Source organism: Camelus ferus, chromosome 27 (genome assembly GCF_009834535.1).
Source record: "Camelus ferus isolate YT-003-E chromosome 27, BCGSAC_Cfer_1.0, whole genome shotgun sequence".
Lineage (NCBI taxonomy): Eukaryota > Metazoa > Chordata > Mammalia > Artiodactyla > Camelidae > Camelus > Camelus ferus.
The window spans coordinates 11,383,235-11,408,860 of NC_045722.1; the positions used below are offsets into that span (position 1 = coordinate 11,383,235).

A 25,626-nucleotide genomic window follows, 5' to 3' on the forward strand; every position below is an offset into this window, starting at 1 on the left:
GCTCCCAAGAACCATGGAAGGAAGCACTCGCAGTCACCTCACTAAAGAATATTCATTTATTTATAATTATTGCTAAGTAAACGTCTCTTTTAAACAGGAACATAAAAACACAGTAGGGCTTTGCACAAGTGGAATTTCTAAACAGTTGGTTTGTATACATGTCAAAATAAGTTAGAATGGAATTTGTCCAGGAGTTTCCAAGTCACCAGAGAGGCCGCACGCCTCTTTTGAAAAGGTGGGGGTGGGGGGGTGAGGACAGGAGCCTTGCCGAGCCACCCCCCAGCTCAAATTGTGAGTTGTGCTGTTTCCTTCTCTCAGCCTTGCCCAGGTCCAAGGCACAGGGCAGAGGGGGAGGCGTTCAAGTATGGAACCTCGCAGAGGGCTGGTGCTGATGGTGGGGCTGGGGGAAGAGAGAGCCCCACCCTGGGGCCAGACCTTCTCCCGTGGGTTTCCAAGACCAAGGCCACTGCACTGGCAGGAAAGAGGAGAAGGAGGAGGTACAGGCTTCTTTTTGGTACCAGGGGATAAAGACGTGGGAAGAGGTAGTTTGCAGGGGATGATGCTTCTGCTCAGCAGGAGAAAATGTCTTCTACAGTGACGGGGTCACTGCCACCTGAGGGTCATCATGGCGGGCACCTGGGAGGCTGGGGGGCCTCGGGGTCTAGGAGCCACATCTGGGGAGAGGCTTCCGTGAGCCCCCAGCCCTTTCATTTGCTGCTTAGCATGAACTCTGGCAGAGAAGGAAGGGGCAGCTGGCTGCCTGATCCCAAGGCTACCTTGTCCTCCCATCGGTCCTGATCTCAGCCACCCTGAGGCCTGGCTTGGTCCTAAGGTACAGCCTTGGGGATAGCTGCATTTCAAATTGGCACCTCCTCCTCAGTCGCTCCCCGCCTCCTGGTTCTGGGCTGAAGCTGGTGGCCTTACCTCCCATGCCTTTGGGAATGGCCCTGCCTGCTCCTCCCCTTGGAGGCCTCAGGAGGCAAGTGGCTGGGAGTCTGGGTGCCCTAGCATTCCTGAATTTGCTCATTCACTGACCTGGGCCTGCAGTCTTCAGTTCGGGGGCAGGAGATGGCGTGGGGACAGGGGATGAGAGTGGGCAAGCGAGGGAATGAGCCATGGGCGAGGGGAGTCAGTGGCCCTGGCCACTCCTCTGGGTGGTGCAGATTGAGTCACTGGCCTGAGGGGCTGGAGGGCCTGCCAGGCTCTGCCTCCTCCTGCCTCACCCTGGCCTCCTGAGGCTCCCTGCCAGCAGCTGCACCCCCAGGGCCAGACCTACAATCCCCTCCGAGCCCGAGTCCAGCCAGGCGGCTCTTGGTCCGGGAGGCACAAAGCACACAAAGCACACAAGAGAGCTTCCACTGGGAAAAAGAAAATCATCTCCATCAGAAAAAAATAGGTGACACAGCTGGAAAGAAAAAAATAAATTACCTTCAAAATAGCCCCATTTGCTCAAAAAAAAAATTTTTTTTTTCTTCTCTATGGTCTTCATTTTCCTTTTTAAATATGTTGCTCTTCCCAGGACCCTGCTGACTGTCGGCTATCCCCACCCTCAAAATGGATACTTGTTAGTCCTTAAATAAGAGGAAAAACTCCAGTCCCCCTTCCCCCCATATAGGTTGTCCTTGAGGACAGCCCCTCTTGGTCCCCAGTGGCCCCTTCACCATGCCCTGCCCCCTCACTCCAGGGGCCTTCATCTGTCTTTGTTAGTGTGTGCCTGACTCAAGGCATGTCCCGGCTTTGCGGGGGAACCCTGCCCCAGTTCGAGACAGAACTGGATGATGGTTTGTTGAAATCCACTTTAGGGACACCTACCTCCAAATAGGGATGTAAGATGGGGGCTTTCAGGGGGTTGGCTGGAGAGGACGGTAGCTGGGAGTTGGGCTACACCCCACTTTCCTAAAGCCAGGACTAGGGCCGCATGCACACCTGGCTGGAGGAGAGCGTGGGAGGCACCAGGAGGTAGAAGGCAGAGAGCCCTGCCGAGCTGTCCATGGACAGGGTGGGAAGGGGACTCTGGGGCCTGGGCGCTTCCCAGTCCAGGGGTTGGTAGGGGTTGAGGGGGGCAGTGCTGACCAGCACAAGAGCTAAAACATCCCTAGAGGCAGGAGGTGGTCCAGAGGGAAAACAGGGCATGGCTCAAGAGATCTCTTCCTCCAGTGACAGGACCCCTGAGGAGCTGTCAGGATGGCCCTGCCCTCACTGGCTGCCCCAGCTCTGCTGGGCCTGGAGAGACTTGAGAACCTGTGCCCTTGTGACCTGTCTCCAAATGGCCCCCATCTGCATTTCTCCTGCCCTCCCAGAGCAGCAGGCCAGAGAGACCCAGACCTGGGCCTCCCATGTTACCCTTCCTTCCCTAGAACGCCTGGGACCAGTGCCGGGTTCACAGCTGAGGCCAGTAGTACAGTCTCCACTTGGTCTAAAAGTCCCCAGTGGTGCAAATGACTGAGTGGGAGGGGAGGGCTCGGGACAGTGGGGCAGTAGCTCGTTTCTCAGCTGCAGGAGGTGCAGCCCACAGCACAGGGGTCTCCCCCCACGCCCCACGCCCTCCTCGCCCCGTTCTGGGCGGCCCGGCTTGTGCTATAGCACATTGTAGTAGGCCATCTCTTTCATGGCCTGTTCGGTGAGGACGCTGGCCTCGGCGCTGCTGTCCACGCCGGCGTAGGCGTAGGCGTTCTCCTCGAAGTCCTCCATCTCCTGCTGGCTGTCGAGCTCGGAGGGGTCGGGGCCGGTCAGCTCCATCATGGGGTCTGCAAGGGAGGGCACAGTTAGGCCTGGATGCCACCTGGGGCAAGAGCCAGTCACTCCCACACAGGGAGGGGAACTAAAGCAAGGACTTCCCAGTCATTGCTTCCAGCAGACTCAGCTGCCTCCTCTGCCCTCCTGCTCTGGGAGGCCTCCAACGCCTGTGGCTTCTCAGATGGGTTGCTGGACCTGAACCTTAAAGCTGTGTGTGTGCCAGGTGGGTACAGGCCTGGACTTGAACCCTTCTTAGGGTCATGCTTCACACCCACCTAAGTCACTAAGCCCTACTTATTTATCCTCTGCGATGTTTCTCATTGGTCCCCTCTGCCATATGAAAGCCTCCTGTGCTATATCATGTCTGCAACACCACTCATTTGGCACCTACTGTATGCCAGGCACTTCACATATACTGTCTCATGAATGCTCACAGCAATCCCACTTAGGAGCTCAAAAGGAAGTTCAGAGAGGCTAATCAACTTGCCAGAGGGCACCCAGCAGGCGCTGTTATTTTGATCCACTGTGCTGCTCTGCCTCAAATGGCTGAAGGGATCTGTCTCTCCTCTCATCTCCACCCAGTGGTATCCTCAGGCCTTGTTTTCCAAAGCCCAACAAACACCCAAGGTAGGTTAACAAAGACAAAAACTCTTCAGAGGCCTCTTATAATTTTATCAAGTTGAAATCTTATTATAAAGCTCTTACTATTGGAATAAAAGCCAGATGGAAAACTTCACAGAGGAGGCCTGGGTGGGGCTGCCTTCCAATGAGCTATGGAGGGAGGGAAGCCCGGGGTATGATCTGGGGACAGTGGGAGACTGGCTGGCAGCGACTGTGGCTGAGCCTCTCAATATGTATCCTGTCCCTGTCCACCTAGGAAATGCGATGTGTTTTAGGGAGAAATGGACCCCAGCCCAGGTGTACGTAGCCCTGATAAATCTCAGGCAGGGTTTTCTAACCTTGGCATTAACGTCTTGGGCCTTAATTCTTTGTTGTGGGGGACTGTCCTGAGTATTGTAGAATGTTTGGCCTCTACTATCTAGATGCCAGTAGCATCACCCCAGTTGTGACAACCAAATGTCTCTAGACATGGCCAAGTGTCCCCTGGGGGGCAAACTCACCCCCAGTTGAGAACCACTAGTCTAAGACTAATCCTGCTCCTTGCCAATGAGTGGCTCAGGATTGGCATGGGACCCAATTCTGGCCAATGAATCATGAGGAAAGGCCTGCTAGTGAGTTCTTAGAATGCTCTCATTGGTTTCACAGAGCAAAGGGGAGCAGGCTCTTACTCTTCCAATGGAGGTTAACTAAAGAAGCATATTGACCTGAAGGCCACTGGCAGCTATTTTGCGACCATGAGGAAAATCACAGCTAATTCTTTGGACAGATAGAGGGAGCCTCACTCTGATGTCATTATTGAGGGGCTGAATGAGCCAACTCTGAAGATAGCCTGGACTTGAAGTCATTTCTTAATCTATTTCCTTATTGTTAAAGCCCGTCTGAATGGAGTGTCTGTTACTTGTGCCCATAGCATCTGACACACTGTAAGTCTTTCTGACTTTATAAAACAAGGCCAACTGTACTGAACCTTATAGACCCTAGGCTGTTTCTTCCTCAGATCCTAGTGCCACACCTTCATATCATATAGTTGATTAAAAACAAGGTAAATAAAGACTGTGGGACAATTTCTATCTCTGTATCTGTTACCCTTGCAACCTCTCTTTATCTTTATTAACTCTATTGGTCCTGTCCATTTGGCCCCAGGGAATAATAATCTCTACCATCTTTTACAAGGACACTGACCTATCCCCCAAATTACAGTCCTATAGTTTATTAGGTGATTCCACCTAGAATGTATGCTGCCTTCCTCCTGCACAAGTGTCAAGCCTGAGCTTCTTAGACCAAGGTTATATGTGAGTGGCGGGCGGACCTGGCCGCAGCCATTCCCATGCCAATTCCTGCTTTACTTTCTGTCATCTGGTACAGTCAGGAAGAAAGCAATCCTATGCACCCCTGGTTACTGACCTCAGAAGGAAAGAGCTTATGTCTTAACCACCTCCTGGAAGCAAGGTGTGCAGGGACAGCTACTTCCAAAAGGACTAATCCTGTTCTGGTCCCACCTGGTGGGTTAGCTCCTGGCAGGTCCACTAGAGTATTGGCTCTCAAACTCTACCACACATAGAATTACCTGAAGTGCTTAAAAAAATCTGGATCCTGGGCCACCAACCAGATCAACTCGAACCTCTGTGGTTGAGACTCAGGCATCAGCATTTCAAAAATTCTCCAGGTGATTCAAATGTGCAGCCAAGTTTGAGAACCAGTTCTCTAGAGCCTAGATTAGAGGTTCTCAAAGTGAGTCCAGACCAGCAGCTTTGGTTTGACCTGGGACCTTGTTGGAAATGTAAATTATCTGACCCCACCTGAGACCTACAGAATTAAGAGCTTGAAGGGTGGGGCCCAGCAATTTGTTTTAACAAGCCCTCAGTGATTCTCATGCTCCCTCACTCAAGTTTGAAAACTATCACTTTAGTCAATGCTTTTCAAATTTTCTGGTGCAAACAAATCACCTGGGAATGTTTTTCAAATATGGATCCTGATTCAGCTGGTCTGGGGTGGAGCTGAGTCTGCATTTCTGGCAAGATCCCAGGTGATGCCAACACTGCTGGTCCTACAACCACATTTTGAGTAAGAAGGGGCTATAGAGCATCTATGTGCAGTCAATACGGTTTCATTCCACAAGAATGGAAAACTGATGACACCTGTTTCTGTCAGAAAACCTGGGCCATTCACTGGTCAGCTGCTCCCAAACCAAATCAGGGTTATTGCTGCCACTCCCCAGCATGACTGACTCCTAGTGAGCAATCTCATATGGCAAATCAACTCACTTGGTATTGCATGGTACATTCCCAGCTAGTTGTCTCAGAAGGAGCACAGAAATTCAAATAGCTCCAGACTATACAAGGAGCCTTCCTAAAGTGCCGTTGGCTTCTCTTTCCTGTAAGACCTTAAAGTGCTTCCCATAAGGAGGCCAGAGAGACTGAAGTTCTGCTACTGACCAGCATTGTGGGGAGAGGCTATCACATGCAGGGATGTTATAACAAACAGCCAATGAAAACTCCACCAACTGCAGAGGTGAGGAGCCTTCTGAGAACGTGGCTACATTCTCTGGCTGGCACTATGAAGAGTGTGACTGATTGTATTACACTTTTTGCCTTGGCTACTGGGAAGCTCAGAGCCCTCTGCATGCCCCTAGGACATTCCATTGGGGAACTTGGAGTTGTAACCTCACCTGGCTCTCCCTTATCTTTCCAGTTGCCATTTTCCCTTTTGTTAATTTCTTTCCCATCGATTTATTTTTTAAATGTCATCTCAGCAATGATCTTGTATGAGTTACCTAACTTCTCTGTCCTTCAGTGTCTGCATCTGTAAAATGGTGATAACAGAGCCAACCTCCCTGTGAGGGTCATGTGAGTTAATAAAGGCTTGGCACACAGCACTCAACAAATATTATTTTTATTATTGTTTATGTGAGCCCATTTAAGTCCTTTGAAGAGCACATAAATATCTCATCATTATCACCATGGTGGCCCTCCAGGGTGCCCCCTCTCCAGACCTGAGCCCACCCCAACGAGGCCTCAGGCCTGGCCAGCCTCCCCACGCCCCTAACTGGACAGGAGGCTCCTGAGTGTGCCATGACAGTACCGCTCCTGTTCCGTCCACTGTGTGTGGCCCACCCACCTTGGCTGTCCAGGCCGATGTCCATGACGCCGTGCTTGACCTTCATGTGCCGGCTCAGATTGCCCTTGAGGTTAAACTTGCTGGAGCAGTAGGGGCACTTGAAGGGTTTGCTGCCCGCGTGCAGGTGCATATGGCCCAGCAGGTTGTACATGCGGTTGAAGGACTTCCCACACACCTGGAACACACCAACCCAGCCTCACCAGCCTGGGGAGCCCGCCTTCCCCAGACCCCCAGCCACTCCCACCTCCAGGGCTGGGCTGGAATCCCATCTGCTGTGGACAGTACTCACTTTGTCTTCTCTATGTAACCCCAAGAGGCAGAGGACTAAGCCACTCCTTGCTGGTCACTGTTCCTGTGGGTCTGCCCCACATTCCCTGAGCCGGAGTTGTCAGAAACCCAGGGCTCAAATCTCTGACTGCACTGAGTCCCAGGCCTAGGCTCTTCCCCTGTGGCTGCACTGTGACCTTCATCCCCTCCTCCAACCCTCAAAAAACAACAGCAGTAGCTTGTACAATGGAACCCCCATCGCCCACCCAACCCCCAGAGCCCAGGCAGTTTCACCCAAACAGGGCTCCCTTGCCCACACTGGGTCTCTGCTGCTGCCATCATGCTGAGCCCGGGCCACCCGTGGGCAAGTCCTGCCTCGAGGTCTGAGGGCCTGGTACCTTGCATTTGAATGGCTTCACGGGCGAGTGTACAATCATGTGGGTCTTGAGGGTCTGCTTCTGCACGAAGGTCTTGAAGCAGATGTGGCACTGGTAGGGCCGAACGCTGGTGTGGATCAGCATGTGCCGCTTCATGTTCGCCTGCAGGGTGAACTCCCGGCCGCACACCTCGCACTTGAACTCCTTCACACCCTGTAGTGGGTGGGAGCGATGGTCAGGGCCACACAATGGACACAGGCTCTCCAAGTGTGTGCGCAGGGACCACAGCGTCAGAGCGTGCGCACACTTCTAGGAAAGGACTTCTGGGGACGTTCCAAACAGGTGCCACTTGTTTGAAACCACTGGAGTGGCTGGGGCAGAACCACTGACTCCGGGAAGCCTTCCAGTGATAGGCAGAGATTGGCTGGGTCGTATTGTTCAAATCCACACACCTGTTGTCTCCTGCCTGTCAGGGTAGGTAAACCTGTAGGTCTCGGGGGAGGGTACAGCTCAAGTGGTAGAGCACATGCTTAGCATGCACAAGGTCCTGGGATCAACCCCCAGTGCCTCCTCTAAAAATAAATAAATCTAACTACCGCTCCCCCACCAAACAACAACAAAACTTAAAAAAAAAAAAAAAGAGCCTTCTGTAGGTCTGTACCAGCACACCAAGGCAAACGTGTTCGTTTGCTCATTCATTCATTCAGCAACCATATACCAGGCACCTGCTACAAGCCGGCATCCTACCAGGCACCAAGTGCCTGTGGTCAAGAAGACACATCCAGAGCCTGGTGGTCTGGATGGCTTCCTTGGATTAAGATGTATGTACATGTTTTTCACCTCAGTGCTGTTTCTCGGTGGTCTTTTTGGTTCACAGGCCCCTTTGAGAGTATGACTAAAGGTATAGGAACCCCAGGAAAAATGACAAACACAAAGATCTGTGTAGAATTTAAAGAGTTCTCGAAATTGGAAGCCCATCCACTGACCTCCGAGAGTGCATTCCAAGCTTCCCTGGTGATTAAGAACCAACTGTAGTTCTTATTGAACATACAGCCTCTCAGGCCCCTGCCTGGAAATTCTGATTCAGCAAGCTCAGGGATTTTTAATCCCAACAGGTTCCCCCGGTGATTCTTATCAATGATGAACTTAGGGGAACTCAGCCCCAGGAGACAGAGATTCCAAGGGACGGGAGGAGGGTATAGCTTACATGGTAGAGCGCATGCTTAGCATGCACAAGGTCCTGGGTTCAATCCCCAGCACCTCCTCCAAAAATAAATAAACCCAATTACCTCCCCCTTAAAAAAAAAAAAAAACATTCCAAGGGAAAACCCTCTGGTTTGAATGATCAACATGCTTTACCATGGTCTAGAGGTGACCCCCAGAGCAGGACAAGGTGCTGTGTGCACAGGAGACCCAGTGTATTGTCTGGGGAGGAATGTGAGAACCAAAGTCGGGAGCTGAACTCTTTCCTAGAAACCTAGTACTTTAGTAGAATCCCAGTGGAACAGACACATTTCTGTGGTCACAGCTGCTGTCCCAACCGCTTGATTGGTAAAGTTTTGTTTTATAATGTAATGGTTCCTGATTCTATTTCTCTTAGCTGACAGGGGCTGTCTCCTGTCTTGTATGCTTGCTTGACACAGCGAAGATGACATGTATGACCACCAGGGGGCCCTGCCTTTGGGAGCTCTCTATATAAGTGCATGATGTGCGCATCCTACAAATTTAGGCTGCTAATGGGAATGTTTTCAATTTTATTAGCCTTTGATTTTTTTTTAACTTTTTTTTATTGAGTAATAGTCATTTAACAATGTTGTGTCTATTAGCCTTTGATTTTTGCTTTCCCCTTTTTCTTCACGGTATTATTTATCTTTTAACACTCTGTGGACTTGTGGGGATTTTAAAGTCTCCTAGTAGAGGAGAAAGATGGCAAATATATAGCACATATACTTATCACTCTCCACTCTCACCCCCTGCAGGCATAAATAATCAATCATCTAGTTTTATAGCCCAGCCCAGGTTCGGCTTCAGAATCCTTCTTAACATTACACTCTAGGTAGTGACACCAATTGAATGGAGGCACATCTGCAATGAAACCTACAAACCATCTCCACTCTAGCAGAAACAGTCCCCTGGGCTGGGGAAGGCTGGACTCTCGGCCTGGCAGGCTGTTGCTCCCCCACTCACTGTCGTGTCCACTGTGAGAGATGAGGACACAAGATTGTCCTGCAGTATCTCTAAGGCTGCCGTTACGGAGAGAGGAAGCTCTGTGCACTTTCATCTTCAAAGTGTGAAGTTGGTTGGATTTGGGGCTGCAACTATGGACGGCCAAGTGCCAGAATGGGACTATAGGACCTGAGAGAACTCAGTCCCCCTGCCTGGAAGTAAGGGCCTCTCAAAGGAAGGTGGCGTTGACTGAAAGGCAGGGTGGCCAGAGGCCTGAAGGAGGGAAGAGGAAGGTAGGAGAGGTCCAGGTTATGCCTGGGGACATAGTGGATAGGAACAGTGTGTCTGTATCTTCCGTCTTCACAAACCACAAACCACTTTGCCTCATTTCATCATATTCTAGAACCAACTGTGCTTTTCCATAACAAATATTTTTCCTTACATCTATCTCCTTTTAAAATGAAATATTTTTAGCTTTCCCCTAAAAGGAAGTCACACAGGTTGTGATATGCTTGTGTAACCACGAGGAGCAAAGGAAGCCCTCTGTACTTCTGACCATCTCCTCCCCGTCCTTGTGGCGTCCTGGCCTTGGTCCTCCCAGCCATAAAACAGAGAATCAGTGATTCTCCAACTGTGCTCCCTGGGTCCTGCAGGGGTTCCTCAAACAGTCAATTTTTAAAGTTTTTAAATAAAGTTTTACTATTTAAAAAACTAATTTCAATGACATTTTTTCTAATATTCATCAAAATAAAAATAACTATAAGAAGAAGAAATGTTCACCACCTAAATGATCTCATCCAGCACTTTGGGAAGCACTGGATGAAAGCAAGGCAGGAGAGGGCAGAGCCTCAGGCTGGGGGCAAAGCCCCTGGGGGAGGGGGAGGGGAGGTAGAGAGGAAGGAGAGGAGGCCTCAGGGGCCAGGCCTTGCAGGGGAGGCGGCCTCACCTTGTGGGTGAGCGAGTGCTGCTTGAGGTGGTGAATCTGGCTGAACTCCATGCCGCACTCCGTGCACACGAAGGGCCGCACGTTCTGGTGCTTGAGCATGTGGTTCTGCAGCTGGCTGCGGTAGTGGAAGGACTTGTCGCACTCGAGGCACTGGTAGAGGGTGGGGCCCTGGTGGGAGGCCAGGTGGCGCTTGAGCTGGGTCAGGGTGGAGAAGTCCAGGCCACACTCGACGCAGACGTGGCAGCGGCCGCTCTCGTGCTTCACTTCGTGGGCCTTGAGCTCGCTGGGGTAGGCAAAGCCGCGGCCACAGAAGTGGCAGCTGTAGGGCTTGACCTCTGAGTGCAGCAGCATGTGGCGCTTGAGGTGGCTGGTCTGAGTGAAGGCCTTCTGGCACACCTGGCACTTGTGGGGCCGGGTGCCCTGGTGCGTCAGCAGGTGCGTCTGCAAGTGGCTGGGCTGCTTGAAGAGCTTGCTGCAGTGCGGGCACGAGTGCGGCTTGATGCCGTTGTGGCCCAGGATGTGCGTCACCAGGTTGTACTTGGAAGTGTAGGACTTCTCACACATGCGGCACTGCCAGCGCTTCTGCCGGTCACCCGCCTCCACCAGGTACGAGTCGTCGATCTGCACGTTGATGTCCAGCCGGTCCAGTTGGGCCTTCTTGTGGCGTTCCACCGTTGAGCCAGCCGCGTCCGCCTCGAACTCGCCTGCCTCCTGCCACACAAAGCCCTGCTCCGGCTTCACGGGCTCCGGGGACTCCATGGTGGGGGCCTCGGGGTCGCTCAGCGGGGCCAAGTGGGGCGGCTCAAAACCACACTCTGCGGGCAAGGCCTCCGGCCCGGGCAGTGCCATGCTGGGCTCAGGGAAGCCATCCCGGGCCGGGTCAGGGAAGTGGGGGTCATAAGGGGCTACGTCCAGCTCTGGCCTCGGGGTTCGGGGCAGGTGCCGCAGCGTCCGGGGCTTGCGGCTGAAGACGCTGAGGTCGATCATCTTGACGGCGCTGCTCTGCACCAGGGCTTCGCAGCCGCCACTGGCCACCTCAGCCAGGGCCTCTGCTGGACCTGCATCCTTGTCATCACCAGGCACGGACACCTCGAAGACCTCCTGCTCCTCCTCCTCCTCCACTTTCTCACACTTGACCTTGGGCACCAGCCGCACGGGGGGCCGTGTCTTCCGCCGGGTGTGCTTCTCAAAGGCTGCCTCCACCTCCAGCACCTCCTCCTCTGCTGGCTCCTCCAGGGCCCGCCCGTTGCAGGCCAGCTGGTAGACGTCAGGCCCCGGAGGCCCAGGCTCCCCGAGGGCTGCCCCAGACAGCTCCGGCCCCAGGTCTGGGTAGAAGGCTTCGGCGCTTATGGTAGCTCCAAAGAGCTCATTTTCTGAGACCAGGCCCAGCACAGCGGCCTGAGCCAAGGACAGCACCACCACGGCATCCGTCTGTGTCCCTGAGTCCATGAAGCCCTCCATCCCGTGGCGGCTGGCTAGGAGAGCATCGCTGCAGGAGGAGAAGGGAACATTAGCACTGCTGGCTCAATGCTGCACAGACAGACAACAGACAGACACACACTCAGCAAAGGCTTGGCCAGTTTTGGGTGTGTCTGTCCCTGATGTCTTTCTATTCCTGCCTCGGGAACAGGACACACTTGTAATGACAGGGAGCAATGACATCCTCTGTGTATCTGACCATCTCCTCCATCTCCCTGTGGGATCCTGGTAAGCCTTGCCCCCTTGCTAGCCTCAGTCTTCCCATCTGTGAAACAGGGAGGTTGGATTTCCTTAGTGGTTCTCAAATTATGCTCAGCATGTCCTTCAGAAGTTCCTCAAAAATTGGATCCAAAATTGCAAAAAATAAAGATTCTGCTTCTTTGAAAACTGATTTTTAAAGACTTATCTACCCAAATGTAATCTATCCCTGCAACACATTCAGTAGGCTCACTGACTTTGTTGCCAAGGTATAATTAATTTTGCATAGAATTTGAGACTGTACAGTGAGGTGTTAAACAACTGTCACCATTTGTAATGGCTTGGCCATGTAAATGAAGTGTTTTGGTTTTTAAAAATATATATATTCGGCAAAAACAAGGCAACACACAAAAATAAATTAGGTGCCAAGGCCGATGTCAGACAGCTGCTACCACCTACCAGCCCTGATGCAAAATGACTGTGTCTATCACAACAGGTCATTGTTCTTGATTAGCTAAATGTTAGATATTTAAATACTTAAATTTATACTGATTAAAATACAGCTCGTGTCTGATTTGTACACTGGAATTCCGCAGAAGATCTCATTTGAAAGAAGAGCTCTGTGACAGCTAACATGTTTGAGAAAACTGGCTGGAATGAATGCTAACACTGGTTCCCAGGTTCACAGCCACGCTCTCTGATCCAACAGGTGTTTCTAAAAAAGCCGGTGATCCCACCTGTCCCAGTTCAAATCCTGGATGTGTCGGCTTCCTGCCTTCCTAGGAGCTCCGGCCGCACCAGTGCCCTCCGTGTGGCCCAGCCTTTGCACAGGGATTCTCCCACCAGGCTGCCCTTTCCCCAGCCTGGCTGAGCTCCTAGCCCCTTCCAGCAGTCCCCCAGGCTTCTCTCAAATTCCTCTGGCTCCTGGGGCTTCCCAGCCCTCCCCGTGGGCCCGGATGTGGGAGGGCCTCCTCTCTGGCCTTGGATACTCATCAGACTGCACTCCACCCCCCCACCCCCCTCCCCCGGCACACTACAGCACACCACAGGCACTCCACAGGGAGGAGGAAAGACAAGCATGGGGTGGCTCCTGCCTGCTTCACGAGCTCTCCTCCCAGGGCCAGGGTCAGGTGCATGGTCGGCGGCGGCCCTTCCTCAGGAAACCAGCTCCCAGCATGGTGTCTCCCTCCCCCCACAGGCCAGAGGAGCTTCCCCTTCCTGAAGCCGGCTAAAAATAAAATACCCCAGAGAGGAATTTAGCCTCCTTGAAACGGACACTAAAGATTAAACTATTAAGCTTAAAGCAGAGCTCTCATGGAAGGGGTCAGATGGAATGAAACCTCTGACACAGGGTCTGCCAGGAAGAGGCTTGGGGGCGGTGGGGGGAGCGAAACCTGATTCAGAGCCCACCTCCCACCCACGCTGGAAAGAGCACTCAACTGGGAGTCAGGCATCTTGGCCTCAAGTCCCAGCTCTGTCACATACAAGTGACTAAGCAAAGTCAGTTCAGAATCACTTCCGCATCTTAGTTTCCCCAACCAAAAATGGGGATGGAAACACCTTCCCATGGAAGGGTTGTGAGAGCCCAGTGGTCACAGGTTAGATGAAGGGGCTTAATTCATTATAAAGCCCTCACCAAATGAAAAGGACCACTATTATTTAATCTGCCCAAATCTCTGGAAGTAGCCTTTTCTAATGAAAACCACAGAGCTAAGAGATTTCTCCATTCTGGGGCCCCAAATTCAGCAAAGGTGTGGGTAATTCTGTGACAATCTCCAGAGACTGAGAACTCATTCACTGATTAGTGCAACAAATATCTGCTAAATCCCCGTGATGGGTCAGGCCCTGTGCTTGGAGATGAAGGATGGATGAGGAAGGTCCCTGCCCCCATGGTGTCCAGAGGAGGCCACTGTGCCCACTGCAGCCCCCGGTGGAGGGGGGAGCATCACTGCCCCCCACGGCAGCGGCACCCAGCGGCTGCCCTCGTGTCTGCTGTGGGCTTGAGAAAATAGGCAGCTCAGCACTTTATCTAGACTTCCCCAAAGGCAGGGCAGTGGAGGGGAGGCGCTGGGCCTCAATAGCGAAGCCTGTGCCGGGACTTGGCCCCAGATTCTGAATCCAAATCTGTGCTATGCCCTTTCCTGGTTCAGGCACATCCTGTCTCATCCTGAGCCTCAGTTTCATCTCTGCAGAGCAGGAAGTGGTGCCTGACTCCTGGGGTAGTGAGGAGATGGGACAAGGACCGCAGTGGAAATGTTAGTTCCCTCCCCCGTGCTCTTCTCCTGGCCCCAGTGCTAGCACCACCCCTCTTCTGGCACCTGAAGGGAACAGAAGCAAAGAAACCCTTAATATTGCTTTATTGGCAGATGAGAGGGTGAAAAAGTCAGCCAGCGGCTGTCTGCAGGAGCTGGAGCACAGGTCTGGTGTGGTCCCTACAGGGAGGGTAATCGTGTAATATTCCATCCCTGTTAGGGGGGACCTTCTAAGAGTGATAGGAGCCACTCCATAGGCTCACATCAGGACCGCAGGTACAAGGCAAACCTGCCCTTGACCACCAGGTGTCCCTCTCCTATAGGAACAGGCATGAGGTTTGACTTTAGGGCAAGAGGACTGAAGCTGTGCCTGGGTGTCAACGGGGACCTGCTCACTGTCCTTGCTTTCGAGGGGTTTGTTCTCAAGTGAGGGGACGCAGAGGTGCCAATGACTAACCACAGACTTGGGCAGAAGAGCTAGCTTCCCATGACAGTGCTCATCAGGTCCCAGGAGAGCCATTTAATCCTAGAAACAAGCCCAGGGGTGGCACTGGGGTGGGGGTAGCTGTGGCACACTCTACAGCCCAGGAATCAGGGGCATAAGTAGCAAGCTCAAGAGTGCCCTGTCAGTGAGGGCAGAGCTGGGTCTGCACCTGGGCCTGTCCAGCCCCACAGCCCAACCCCATTTGGGCTCCATATCTGCAGCTTTACTCCACCATCTTTGCAACCTAGGAGGTCACATCATGACTCTGAGCCCAGTGTCCTCAGCTCCCAGGTGCTGCCCTGCCCCCGTCAGGTTCCCAAGAGCCCCAGGAATGCATGGACAGGCCCCGGGCAAACTGCTACGTGAAGCCTCAGATCTGTTCCGGTCTACCTGTTCCAAAACTCTGGCCAGACTGGGGAACTGGGGTGTCCCTCGAGGGCAAAGCCCCTTCTTGGGTCTCCAATCAGAATGCGCTTTTTCCTGGAAGCCTCCATCAACCCATCTGCCCGTCTGGCCAGTCAGGCCCCTACTTTCTTTTACTGGATGGACACTTGGTTGACCAGACACACATCACCCTGTAAATATGCATTTAAGAGGCTCATGGGGTTGAGTGTTCACTGGGGCAGCCAGACAGTGTATGTGTGTGTACACGTACGTGTGTAGGAGGGGCTCTGTTGAGACACAGCCCCAGAGAAAGAAGACAGACGGGATCTAATTCACCTGTGTTTTGAAAGCGTGTTCATCTATCATGCACAGGGATGGCCAGTGGGAAGCCGGGGGCTCTGCAAGCCCAGTGTCATTATTCCTCCTCCTCCTAGGACATCTTTTTGGCACCCCCGACCAGCTCGTCCTCACAGGCCACAACCCTCCTGTTTTATGTCTGGAATGGGCTGCCCAGGGCAGGAGGAGAGCCTGCCATGTGCACCCCATCTGGGTGCCAGGACGGGCCCCACACCTCAAGGCCCTTTTTGTCATCGGCCTGGGCCCCCTTGTGGCACCTCCTTTCTCAGGGCAAGGCCTCTTTCCCATCAGAGAGCACGGAACAAAATCTCTCTACAGTGTCCAAGAAAAAGGGGAGACTGCCCCGGGCTCTGCACAGACTGGGCTATGAGATGAGGGGCCATCAGAGCTGGAGCAGATGCAGTTCGGCCGCCTACCAGGACACCCTCAGTCCCCTACCAGGACACCCTCAGTCCCCGGGGTGGAGAGAGAGGAAATGGCAAAGGCAGGGAAATAGAGGAAACAGAATTGCTGTCTGATTGTAGTTTAAAGACTTGCACTGGGAGTAGGGGGAAGGGAGGCCACAGCAGAGAAGGGGTGGGGGGGAGAGAGAGAAAGTGACAGAGCGGGGGAGGAAAGAGAGAGGGAGGGAAGAGAGAGGGGGGAGAGGGAGGGAGGGAGAGAGAGAGAGAGAGAGAGAGAGAGAGAGAGAGAGAGGAGAGAGAGAGAGAGGGAGAGGGAGAGGAGAGAGAGAGAGAGAGGCAGGCTGTGGAGACCAAGAAACAAAAGCCGGGGAGGGGGAGGGGAAGGAGTAGAGTGGAGAGAGGGGGAGGGGACTGTGCTGGTGACACCAGAGGCCCAGGGCTGCCCTATTTCCCAGGGCTCGGTATCACCCCCTCCCAGGCCTGAGGCCAGGCCAGCCCCTGGGGAGGGACCGAAGTCTTATCCCAGGGGGCCCAGCAGGAGGCCTTCCCAACTCAGGCAGGGACCCAGTCCCCCAGAGCTCTCACTGTTGCTTCATCTACTGCTGTACTACAGTTTCTGTAAATACTGACATGAGCTTGTCAAGTGCATTAATGAGTGACTTGCTGTGTGACCCTGGACAAGTCACCTGACCCCTCAGTGTCTCAATTTTCTGACCTATAAAATGGGCACAAGAGGCTTCTTGGAATCTTGAGGGTGGGTTAATCCTTGGCTTACCTGCCTGTCTTCCAGGGTCCCTTCCCCAAGACATGACAGCACCTCCTCTCCACGCTGCTCTAAACGCTCCTCTCATCTCACTGGGACCCCTTCATGTATTCCTGATCTGGGAGCAGGGGAGGTCGGGGAGCTTAGGGTGGCCAGTGTCCCTGGAACACAGACAGTGGGGCAGAGTTCGGGTGGAAGGCACTTGAGGCCTGGTTTGGCTTGGGGCTGGCAGGACAGGAGCCATTTGGAAGGAAGAACCAATAGGACCTGGTGACCACCTGGCTATCCTTTGCCTCACTCCCACAATCAGGACATCTCAAAAACCAACTGAAGACGCAGGAATGCTCTAGGGCTTCTGCCAGCCCAGCCTTGGGATGTCACCAAGCACCCTGTGATCGATTACTCTGATGACTATTTTTGAGGGCCTAGTAGGTATTGGGGCCTGTTCCCTGACACAGGCCCCACAGTGCCCCCGGGCTTCTGCTCGGGAGAAAGTTTGACCTTTGGCCTTGAATCACCAGGAGACTGCGGCTATGGCCTCCAGTTCTGCAAGTGAATCACTGGCTCAACACACGTTTAGTGGGTACCTGCCAGGTGCTGGGTACCGTTTATGGTTGCGGGGATATAGTAGGGAGCACAAGTTCCCACCCTCGGGGAGCAGCTCTGAGCGAGCTGAGCCTAAAACCTGAAGCACCAGGATCTTTGGCAGGCAGGAGGCACAGCGCTGGGGTTGGGCCAGGGCAGGACCTAGCAGAGCAGCAGAGGACCAGCTCACTCCTTGGTCTGGCTTTCAAGTCCTGTGGGATCTGGCTCTGGCTTCTCTTCCTGCCCCTGTCACCAGCTGTACTGTCAGGGTCCTTTGCCCCAGGAGCCCCAGGCCCTGGGTCCCAAGAAGCTGAACATGGAGTGGGGTGGGCAGGTAGCTGGGCCTGGGGGGGGAACAGAAGTCCCAGGCATGCACATGGCTGTAGAAGAACACTCACGGGACTTGAACTTATAGCAAAACTACCCTCTTTGTTTGTTCTGTTGTCCTCCTCAGGGTAGACTTGAGGGTAAACTCTGCTCACATCCCATGAAAGGAAGAGGAAGCAGAAGCAAAAGCTGGGGGCTTGTGCAAACTTCGGGGCTCCTTGCCAGTCTCACTTCTGTCCAGCCCACAAGGCCTCATTCGACTTAGCAGCTCTGGGCCTGGCGCTGACGAGGCAGTGGGGTGGGGACGGGGTGGCCGAGGGGGAAGTGTGTACGTGAGTCTCTTCCTTACAGAAGTCTCTCTCTGCCTCAGCTTCCCCTTTCCTCTGGGGACAGATTTGCTAAGCCCTGTCTCCAGAGGTCAGAGTGGCTGGGCCACCAACGCAGGGCCACCAACCCACAAACCACAGGAGGGCCTGATACTTACTATGTAAACCTACCCCTTTTTACAGATAAGGAAACTGAGGCTCAGGGAGGGGAAGGGACTTGTCCTGGTCCAAGGTCACACAGTGAGATGGTGGTAAAGCAGGTCTCTGGCCCAGAGGCCTATCCTCAGCCACATGACCTATAGGATGAAGTTCCCATGTCTTAGCTGGCTGCCCAAGGCTGTCTCCAGCCAAGCTCTCCCTGATGCTGCATTAAGCCTTCCTGTCCCTCTGCACCACACACACACACACACACACACACACACACACACACACACACACACAGACACACACACACACACACAGACACACACACACACCTGTTTCCTACCTTGAGGCCCTTGCACAGGCTGAGTCACTTGCCAGGACTTGCCTTTCCCTGGCACTGGGTGAATATCCCTTCATCCTTTAGGATTCAGTGCAGGCATCAGACACTCCTTAGCCTGGGGCAGGGCAAGGGCCTCTTCCACAGCCAGGTTAATTTTTTGTGTCAACGTGGCTAGGCCATAGTGCCCAGTTGTTTGGTCAAACACTAATTTAGATGTTGCTGTGAGTGGTCTAGTCGATGTGATTAACATCTACAATCAGTAAATTTTAAGTAAAGCAGATTACCCTCCTTAATGTGGGCAGATCTTATCTAATCAGTAGAAGTTTTAAGAGAAAAAGGGAAGTTTCCCAGAGAAGAAGGAATTCTGCCTCAAGACTGTATCATAGAAATCTGCCTGGGTCTCCAGCCTGCCAGCCTGCCCCACAGATTTTGGACTTGTCAGCCTCCACAATTGTGCGAGCCAATTCCTTAAAATAAATCTCTCTGTATGTATACCCTGCTGGTGCTGTTTCTCTAGAGAGTGCTGATACAATCATGCCAATTCATAACTGCATCTGTTTACGGGCATCTCCCCCACCATACGACCACCCCAAAGGACAGTGCCTGCAGGGGAGCAGAGTGGGCCCAGCAGGGGAGTGTCCAGAGAGAAGGATGCCAGGGCAGGGAAAGGGGAGCCGAGGAAGTCTAGCTACCAAGAGACCCGGAATGAATGAGTCAATGAATGAATGAGACTGAGGGGAAATCCGTGCCCGAGAGTTCTGCTAATGCCGTGCTCTTCCCCACCAGGAAGGGAAGGTGGTCCTGGCTGGGAGAGTGGCCACTGTGTGAGGCCCTCTCCTCCAGGAAGGTGATGGGGACCTCTAAACCCAAGGAAAGGAGGACTGGAGTTTCCATGGTGAGAGGCACACTCTCAGGCCCACTGTGTTCATGTGACCTCGTAATTCCAACTCTTCCAAGGACAGAGACCCTGGCTCTGCATGGTCCGACTGGCATGCTTTGGTTAGAGCACCAGTGCCAGGCCTCACCCCAGGTCAGTTAAACCAGAATCACTGGGTCTGGGACCTGGACATCATATTTCCCAAAACCTCCCCAATTCACTCTGATTCTCGAAAGTAATCAGTCAGAACTGATGCGCACTCTCACGTGAACTAGCCTTAAGGGTAAATGAATAGTGCCCTCCCCCCAAAGTTGTGACACCCACCCCTGGTGGGACCCTTCCTCCCCCTCCCCAGCCCAGGGCCCCCGTGCTGCACCCCCCAACCCCCAATGGTTCATACAGGAGCTGAGCCCAGAGCTACAGCCTGCTCCTCCTCACGCCCCAAATGGACTTAGCCCAAGCAGGTTCCTCTACTGGAAATGAGGCTATACATCAAGCCTCAACCAAAGATGAGTTGGGACAAAGAGGCAGAGACCCTAAGCAGGCCAGGGCCAGCCCTCCGAGGAGGAGGGAGTGAGCGCTTCCAGAGAAGCAAAGCCGTGGGCTCCCAGCCCCTGCTGCCTGCCTCGGGAAACCTCGCTGAACCCTTTGTCCTGAGGAGAGCTGGGTGGGTCTCTGATCCTTGTAGAAACGAGCCTGCCCAAACTAATGAGAGTCTGCTGCACAAACTGCTGGGGGCAAATGCTGAGCAGTGAGCAGAGCCCCACACAAATCACACAGCAGCTTCCCCTCAGCGCGAGTGCAGGAGTGATGTGGCATCTCTGATCTGAAGTCACCAGGTCCCCAGAAGCTGTAGACCCTGGGCCCTCATGCCTGACACCTCACTTGCCACAAAGGAGGAAAGCTAGGTTCTCCCACAGCAGGACATTGGCCTTGTTGAAGGCCCTTCACCCAGGCCACTTCGGCTGTGTACCCTCAAGGCTGGTCTTGGAATCTTCATCAACAGGGAGGGAAGGAACTTTGGGGACTTTCCTGTACAGTGCTGTCATTTTACAGATGTGGAAACTGAGGCCCCAAGGCTCCCACCCCATGATGGGGACCAACTTGAGAGCTCAATTCCTGGTGTATTCCCAGCCATCTATCCAACTACATCAAACATGGCAGCCACCTGATACACTCAGGCTCCCCCACCAGGCTGTTGGCCTGCATCAAGTCCAGACACCTCACCAAGGACCTGTAAGAACTTGCTTGCTTGGTCCTTGCTGACGTGGCAACTTCATACCACTCTGCTCCTACCACATGGGCTTTCCTTATTTTCTTGAACAGCCCTTCCTGCATGAGGCCTTTTCACATGCTGTTTCCCAGGCCTGGAATGCTCTTCCTTGTCCCTCACCTTTCAGCTTTCAACTCAGGGATCACTTCCACAGGAAGCCTTCCCTGACTCCCCTCTCCCCAACCAATCTGATCCCCCAAGTTCTAAGCAGCTATAAGTTGAATACTTTTCCTTCCTGGGCTTTAACAGTTTATAATGACAGACTTAATTGCGTGATTACTTGCTTAATATCTGGTATCCCAGTTAGATAGCAGACCCTATGAGGGCAGGGCAGAGAACTCGTCTGTGTGCTCATCAGTGTTTTCCCAGCAGGGTGCACATACAGAATGAATCGTTGCCCTTTTGAGAGTCTCCATGTTCAAGTGTGAAGAAAAATAAGAGGCCCCTTGCTGAGCCTCAGGTGGAAACAGCCAAATCTGTACTTTCTTTCCCTGAGCTTCAGGACCAATGTCTGTTCCCAGGGGAAGGGACAGTAGGTCTCTGGAAGGCTCTGTTTCCAGAAGCAAAAAGTATGTCTATCATCCAAACAAGCACACTCTGCTGGACCCAAAGATCACCAGTTTAATGTAACATGGAAAAACAAACAAAACTGGGCTTACGAGTTCATGGACAAAGATAAGAACCACAAATGAAGGAACAACAGGAGCATTTACTGGGCTTAAACTTTGTCAGGCCCTGTGATGAACACATGTAATTTCTATGCTTCCAGGCAGCCCGCTGGGGTAGGGAGTACCGTTTCAAATTTATAGCCGTCGAAACTGAGGCTTAAAGAGAGGCAGTCCCCCACAGGTAGGGAAGCAGACCCCAGCTGGGTCAGCCCAGGGGCGCCAAGGCCCAGCGCTCTCCACTCTGCCACCTATGGGCGGGGATGAGCTTTCTGGGTCAGGTCTTATTCCCCTGCCCACCTCAGTTTCCCCACAATGAGGCCTGACTCAGACCTGGAAGCCCTCATGGCTTCCCTTCCTCCTCCCCAGGCTTGTCTCAGGCCCCTCCCGCACTGAGCCCTCAGCCTTCTCCATCCTGTCTTCCTGTCCCTCCTTCCGTTTCCGTGGCAACCCCATCCTCCACTCTGCCACTCAGTCCTGCATTCCCATCTCTTTCTTTCCTCTTTCATCTCTCCCCTCATCGCAGTGTATAGTCCAAATCCCCCTCTGTCCTTTCCTTCTGGTCTCTCATCTCTTTTACTCGCCTTTTATCTCCTTCAATGATCTCTTGTCATCTCAGGGCAACATTTATTTATCTCTTGCTTAAAAAAAAAAAAAAAGAAAAGAAAGAGGGAAAAAAAAAAAAAAAGAAACTCCATTTCATCAGTGCCAGCCTTCTTTCTCTTGGGTCCCCTCCAAAGGCTAGACTCGGATTCCAGAATGGACCTCCTGCCTTGCTACCATGCAGGCCCTCTATCGACCTCACCTACCACAGGAAGAAAACACACAGGTGGGAGGTGTCCAGGGGCAAAGGCTCACTGGGGGGAGGCACTCTAGGGGGCTTGGCCCTGCTTCTCTGAGGTCAGGTTACGGGAGGCACCAGAGGCCCCCTCAGGAGAGAACAAGGAAGGACCTAGACCCAGGACTAAGCCAGGCCCAGAATCCCTCTGCAACGCTGCCCCAGCAGGAATTCACTGCAGTTCAGGGAAGGTCCACGCATATACTGCCCCAGGCCCCATATCTCCTCCAGGCCCCACACCTCCTCCAGGCCCCACTTTGCCTCTTGTGAATGCCTGGATGAGACACAGGGCCTGGCCCCAGACTGGGGCCCACAGCGGATGCTCAAGGTACCCAGCTCCCCTCACTCCAAACAGGATAGTGAGATTCATCCATTTCTCAAATTCACTCTTTGCTGTGGTCCTAAATTACCTGAGTAAAAGAAGAGCACCAGCTTGTGGGCTCTCCTACCCAGGGCTGTATCTCCGCTGTTCAAGGCAGAGTGAGGGTTGCCAGCTATTTCCAATTTCTTTTCAGTGATTGCTAACTGAGCTTCTGTTACCGACCAGGCCCTCGATCCAGGCCATGCCAGGGAGATGGGCATTTTAATTTTCATTTCACAGAGGAGCAAACTGTGGCTTGGAAAAGCTGTTACTTGTCCAAGTCACAGAGCCAGCAGAAGATAAAGGAGGGATTTGAGCTGGTTATAATCATGCTCTTCCCCTTTCTTCCTGTTCCCAGGAGTGGAGGGTCATGCCGACCCCTGGCCCAGCCTCCCCAACCCTGCTTTCTACATTTCTATGTTTAATCTGGAGTGATCAGAAAGACAGGAGAAAGAGAGATTTACTCCAGAAAACAAAGCAAGCTGAGCTGATCATGGCTGGAGCCCCAGTGTCTCAAAGTGACAGAGAGAACACATGGGCTGGTGGAAAATGGTATAAAGTCCCCTGGGAAACCAAAGCCACATGAAGAAGAATGGGGCCCTGGACCTTCAGGAGCCCCACAAGCAGTGTGATGCATTGTGGGTGGGGGGTTGGGGGGAGGTATTGGTGGCCGCTAAGTCCTGGGACCCAAATGCCCCACTGGAGTAGCTCTATCAGGTGCAACTGGCAAGGCCTGAGGTCCAGGTCTGCTGAGCCCACAGAGGTGCCTATGACACAACAGCTCTGTCTTTCCCCTAAAAGGTTAGCTTAGAACCTCAGGAACCCCAGGAATACAGCCCAAGGAGGAAGAGATGGGAAGCAGCAGAGGGGGAGGGGGAACAGGAAGGTCAGCCCCTCACTCTGCTGTTGAACGAGGGGAGAGGAGCCCAGCTCTCAGTTGGGCAGGCCTGGCTTGCACTCCTATCTCTGCCATGTGTGAGCTGGGGGGCCTTGGGCAAGTTCCTCGACTCTCCTGGGACTCGGTTTCCTCGTATGTAAGATGGGGACATTGATATGAAAAGGATCTACCACAAATTGAGCCCTTCCTTCAGGCCAGGCTTGTACCTAAGGAGATCATGTATATAAAGAAGGACATCTTGATAACACACCCACTTTACAGAGGAGGAAACCAAGGCAGAGAGGAGTTGAGTGACCCAGTCAAGGTCATCAGATACACGAGAGGAATAAGTGGACTCTGGGTTTCATTCTTGGGTCTAACTTAAACACCTGTGCTTTTTTTTTTTTTTTTTGCCTGTGCTTTTTAAGGTAAAGGAAATAAGGGAAATACAGGTATCTGTGGGGGATGGGTTCCAGGACCCCTGTGGATACCCAAATCAGCAGATGCTCAAGTCCCTTATAATAAAATAGGGTAGTACAGTCGGCCCAGCTATAACGTATTTGGTAATAAGGCCAGTGCATAGAAACGACTCAGTTACTGGGACCTATTGCTGCTATGATCATCCCCATCATCATTTACTCCCTGGGCCAGGCTGGCGCAGGCTTGTGGGTGGGACATAAAGATTCCCCACCCTTAGGGACCTCCCAATGTGCCTTGAGAGAACAACTAAGACCCATGAAACAGGAGCGCAAACTAACAGTGAGGAAATAAGCACAAAATGTGTGAGGTACCACAAAAGGACAAAGCAACTTTGATTTTTTTTTTTCTCCCTTAAATTTAAGGGGAAAAAAAATTAAAGGGGTCATGAACATTCTTGTATGTAAACTGGCACTTAGGGAGACAACACAGCCACTGGGCACAGGGTTGCAGGGTCTGGTCTCACCCCTTGCATGTTGGTTTGGGTGTGCCTTGGGTCCCCTCATCTGACATGGAACAACTTCCCACTTCCCAGAGCTGTTAGGAGGTTTACTGGAGCCCATGAACCCAACAAGCATGCTCTGTAGTGTTCAGGACACAAAGGTCAGGGTGGAGGGGCTGGGGAGGCCTAGAGATGGGAGAACCTGGCTAGGAAGCCCCCTCCCCCAGCAGATGCAGCGAGAGATGAAGGGAAGGTAAAAAGGGAGAAGAGCAGTGGGCAGAGAAGATGCCGAGGGACAAGGACAGGCGGGGAGTGTGGCCTGGCCACGGAGCCCTCTCCTGTCTCACAGCCGCCAGCATGATTCATCCCCCTGCGTCCCTGGCAGCAACTGCCTCCTGGAGCCGATGCTGTAATCAACATTTATTTTGCAGTCACCCACACACCCAAGTTGCGTACGGATTTGTGCCAGGAGAGGAGTAAAGAATGCCTCTCTCATTCACGTAATGCCTGCATGTATCTCCTGAGGGGAGGGACAGCTGGGGAAACATTTAGGCTAATAGTGTACACACGCAGACATCAGGCACATACGGCCGTCCACACAAGCTCTAATCAGCCGCGAGCAGGAGCACTGCGCCAATCTGTGCTTTCCTTACCACCCAACGAACCATACTTTCATACAGTGAGTTGTGGGTCAGGACCCACGAGAGTGGGGGAAGCTTGCAATCTTGAGTGCCCTGCAGTCCAGGTGGGAAGATGCATGTGGTGGTGGGGGTAGCCCACGATGCAGATGATACAGATGTGAGATATGAGGTTCAGGGGAGACCACGGCAGAGAAGGCAGGAGGAAGAGGCTGGAGCCACAGGATGGGGGCATCGCAGTCAGGCCCTCTGGGTCTGGACCTTACCAGGAACTAACAGTGAGAGGGCCTGTCATCTGTAGGCTGGAGGAGAGGTGGGAGGAGGACTGGAGGACAGAGACAGGAAAACCTCCGGGGAGACCTGGCTGGAGGGCAGTGGGGCCTGGGAGGACCTTGAGGGCAGGTCCCCGGAGGAGCGTGGGTCTGCAGACATCAGAGGAGAAGGTGGCCAGTGTGGCCAGCTCAGCCCAGAGCGGGAACTGGTTTCCATTTTGACCTGAATCATAAAGGAGGACACCGAGGACCTTCAGAAGACCTCATCTGCAGAGTGGTGAGCTCTGGGACATGTGTCCCCAGTTGCTAAAATTCAAATGCATGTGGTATTTGACCCTAAAGCCAAAATGATTTTAATGACTATTATGAAACAAGCAAATGTCTGGCCTTCACTAGAGGCGTTGACGGTCGAGTTGAGGGTTTCCTCACCACTCTCCCCACTGTGAGGACAGCCTGTGGGGCTGAGGCTCCTCAGGGCAGGCCTGTGGAGTGCAGGGTAGGGGCCCTCGGCTGAGGTCTGGAGTAAGCTAGGCCACTTCCTGGTTGGAAGGCCTGGGACAAGTTGCTTCATCTCTCAGAGCCTCAGCTTCCCCAGTTGTAAAATGGGAGTAACAGTTGCCTTTCCCACAGGAA

At 53.1% G+C, this 25,626-nt stretch overlaps 1 protein-coding gene across 5 annotated transcripts in view; it reads right to left on the minus strand.

Annotated features, from left to right (window-relative positions):
* Positions 1–42: 42 nt before the first annotated feature.
* ZNF710 (zinc finger protein 710) overlaps positions 43–25,626 on the minus strand; it is a 62,147-nt gene continuing 36,563 nt past the window's right edge. For 2 of the 5 annotated variants that reach the window (XM_032469030.1, XM_032469031.1), the window contains exons 2-5: positions 10,231–11,719; positions 7,140–7,331; positions 6,475–6,649; positions 43–2,747 (exon numbers count right to left, since the gene is read on the minus strand). In XM_032469030.1, the coding sequence (XP_032324921.1) occupies positions 2,578–2,747; positions 6,475–6,649; positions 7,140–7,331; positions 10,231–11,691 (1,998 nt within the window). In that variant the 5' untranslated portion in view covers positions 11,692–11,719 and the 3' untranslated portion in view covers positions 43–2,577. Of the gene's footprint in view, positions 2,748–6,474; positions 6,650–7,139; positions 7,332–10,230; positions 11,720–12,644; positions 12,901–17,430; positions 17,438–18,276; positions 18,366–25,626 lie in introns of those variants that run through there. The other 3 variants (XM_032469033.1, XM_032469029.1, XM_032469032.1) reach the window with 3 other exon arrangements.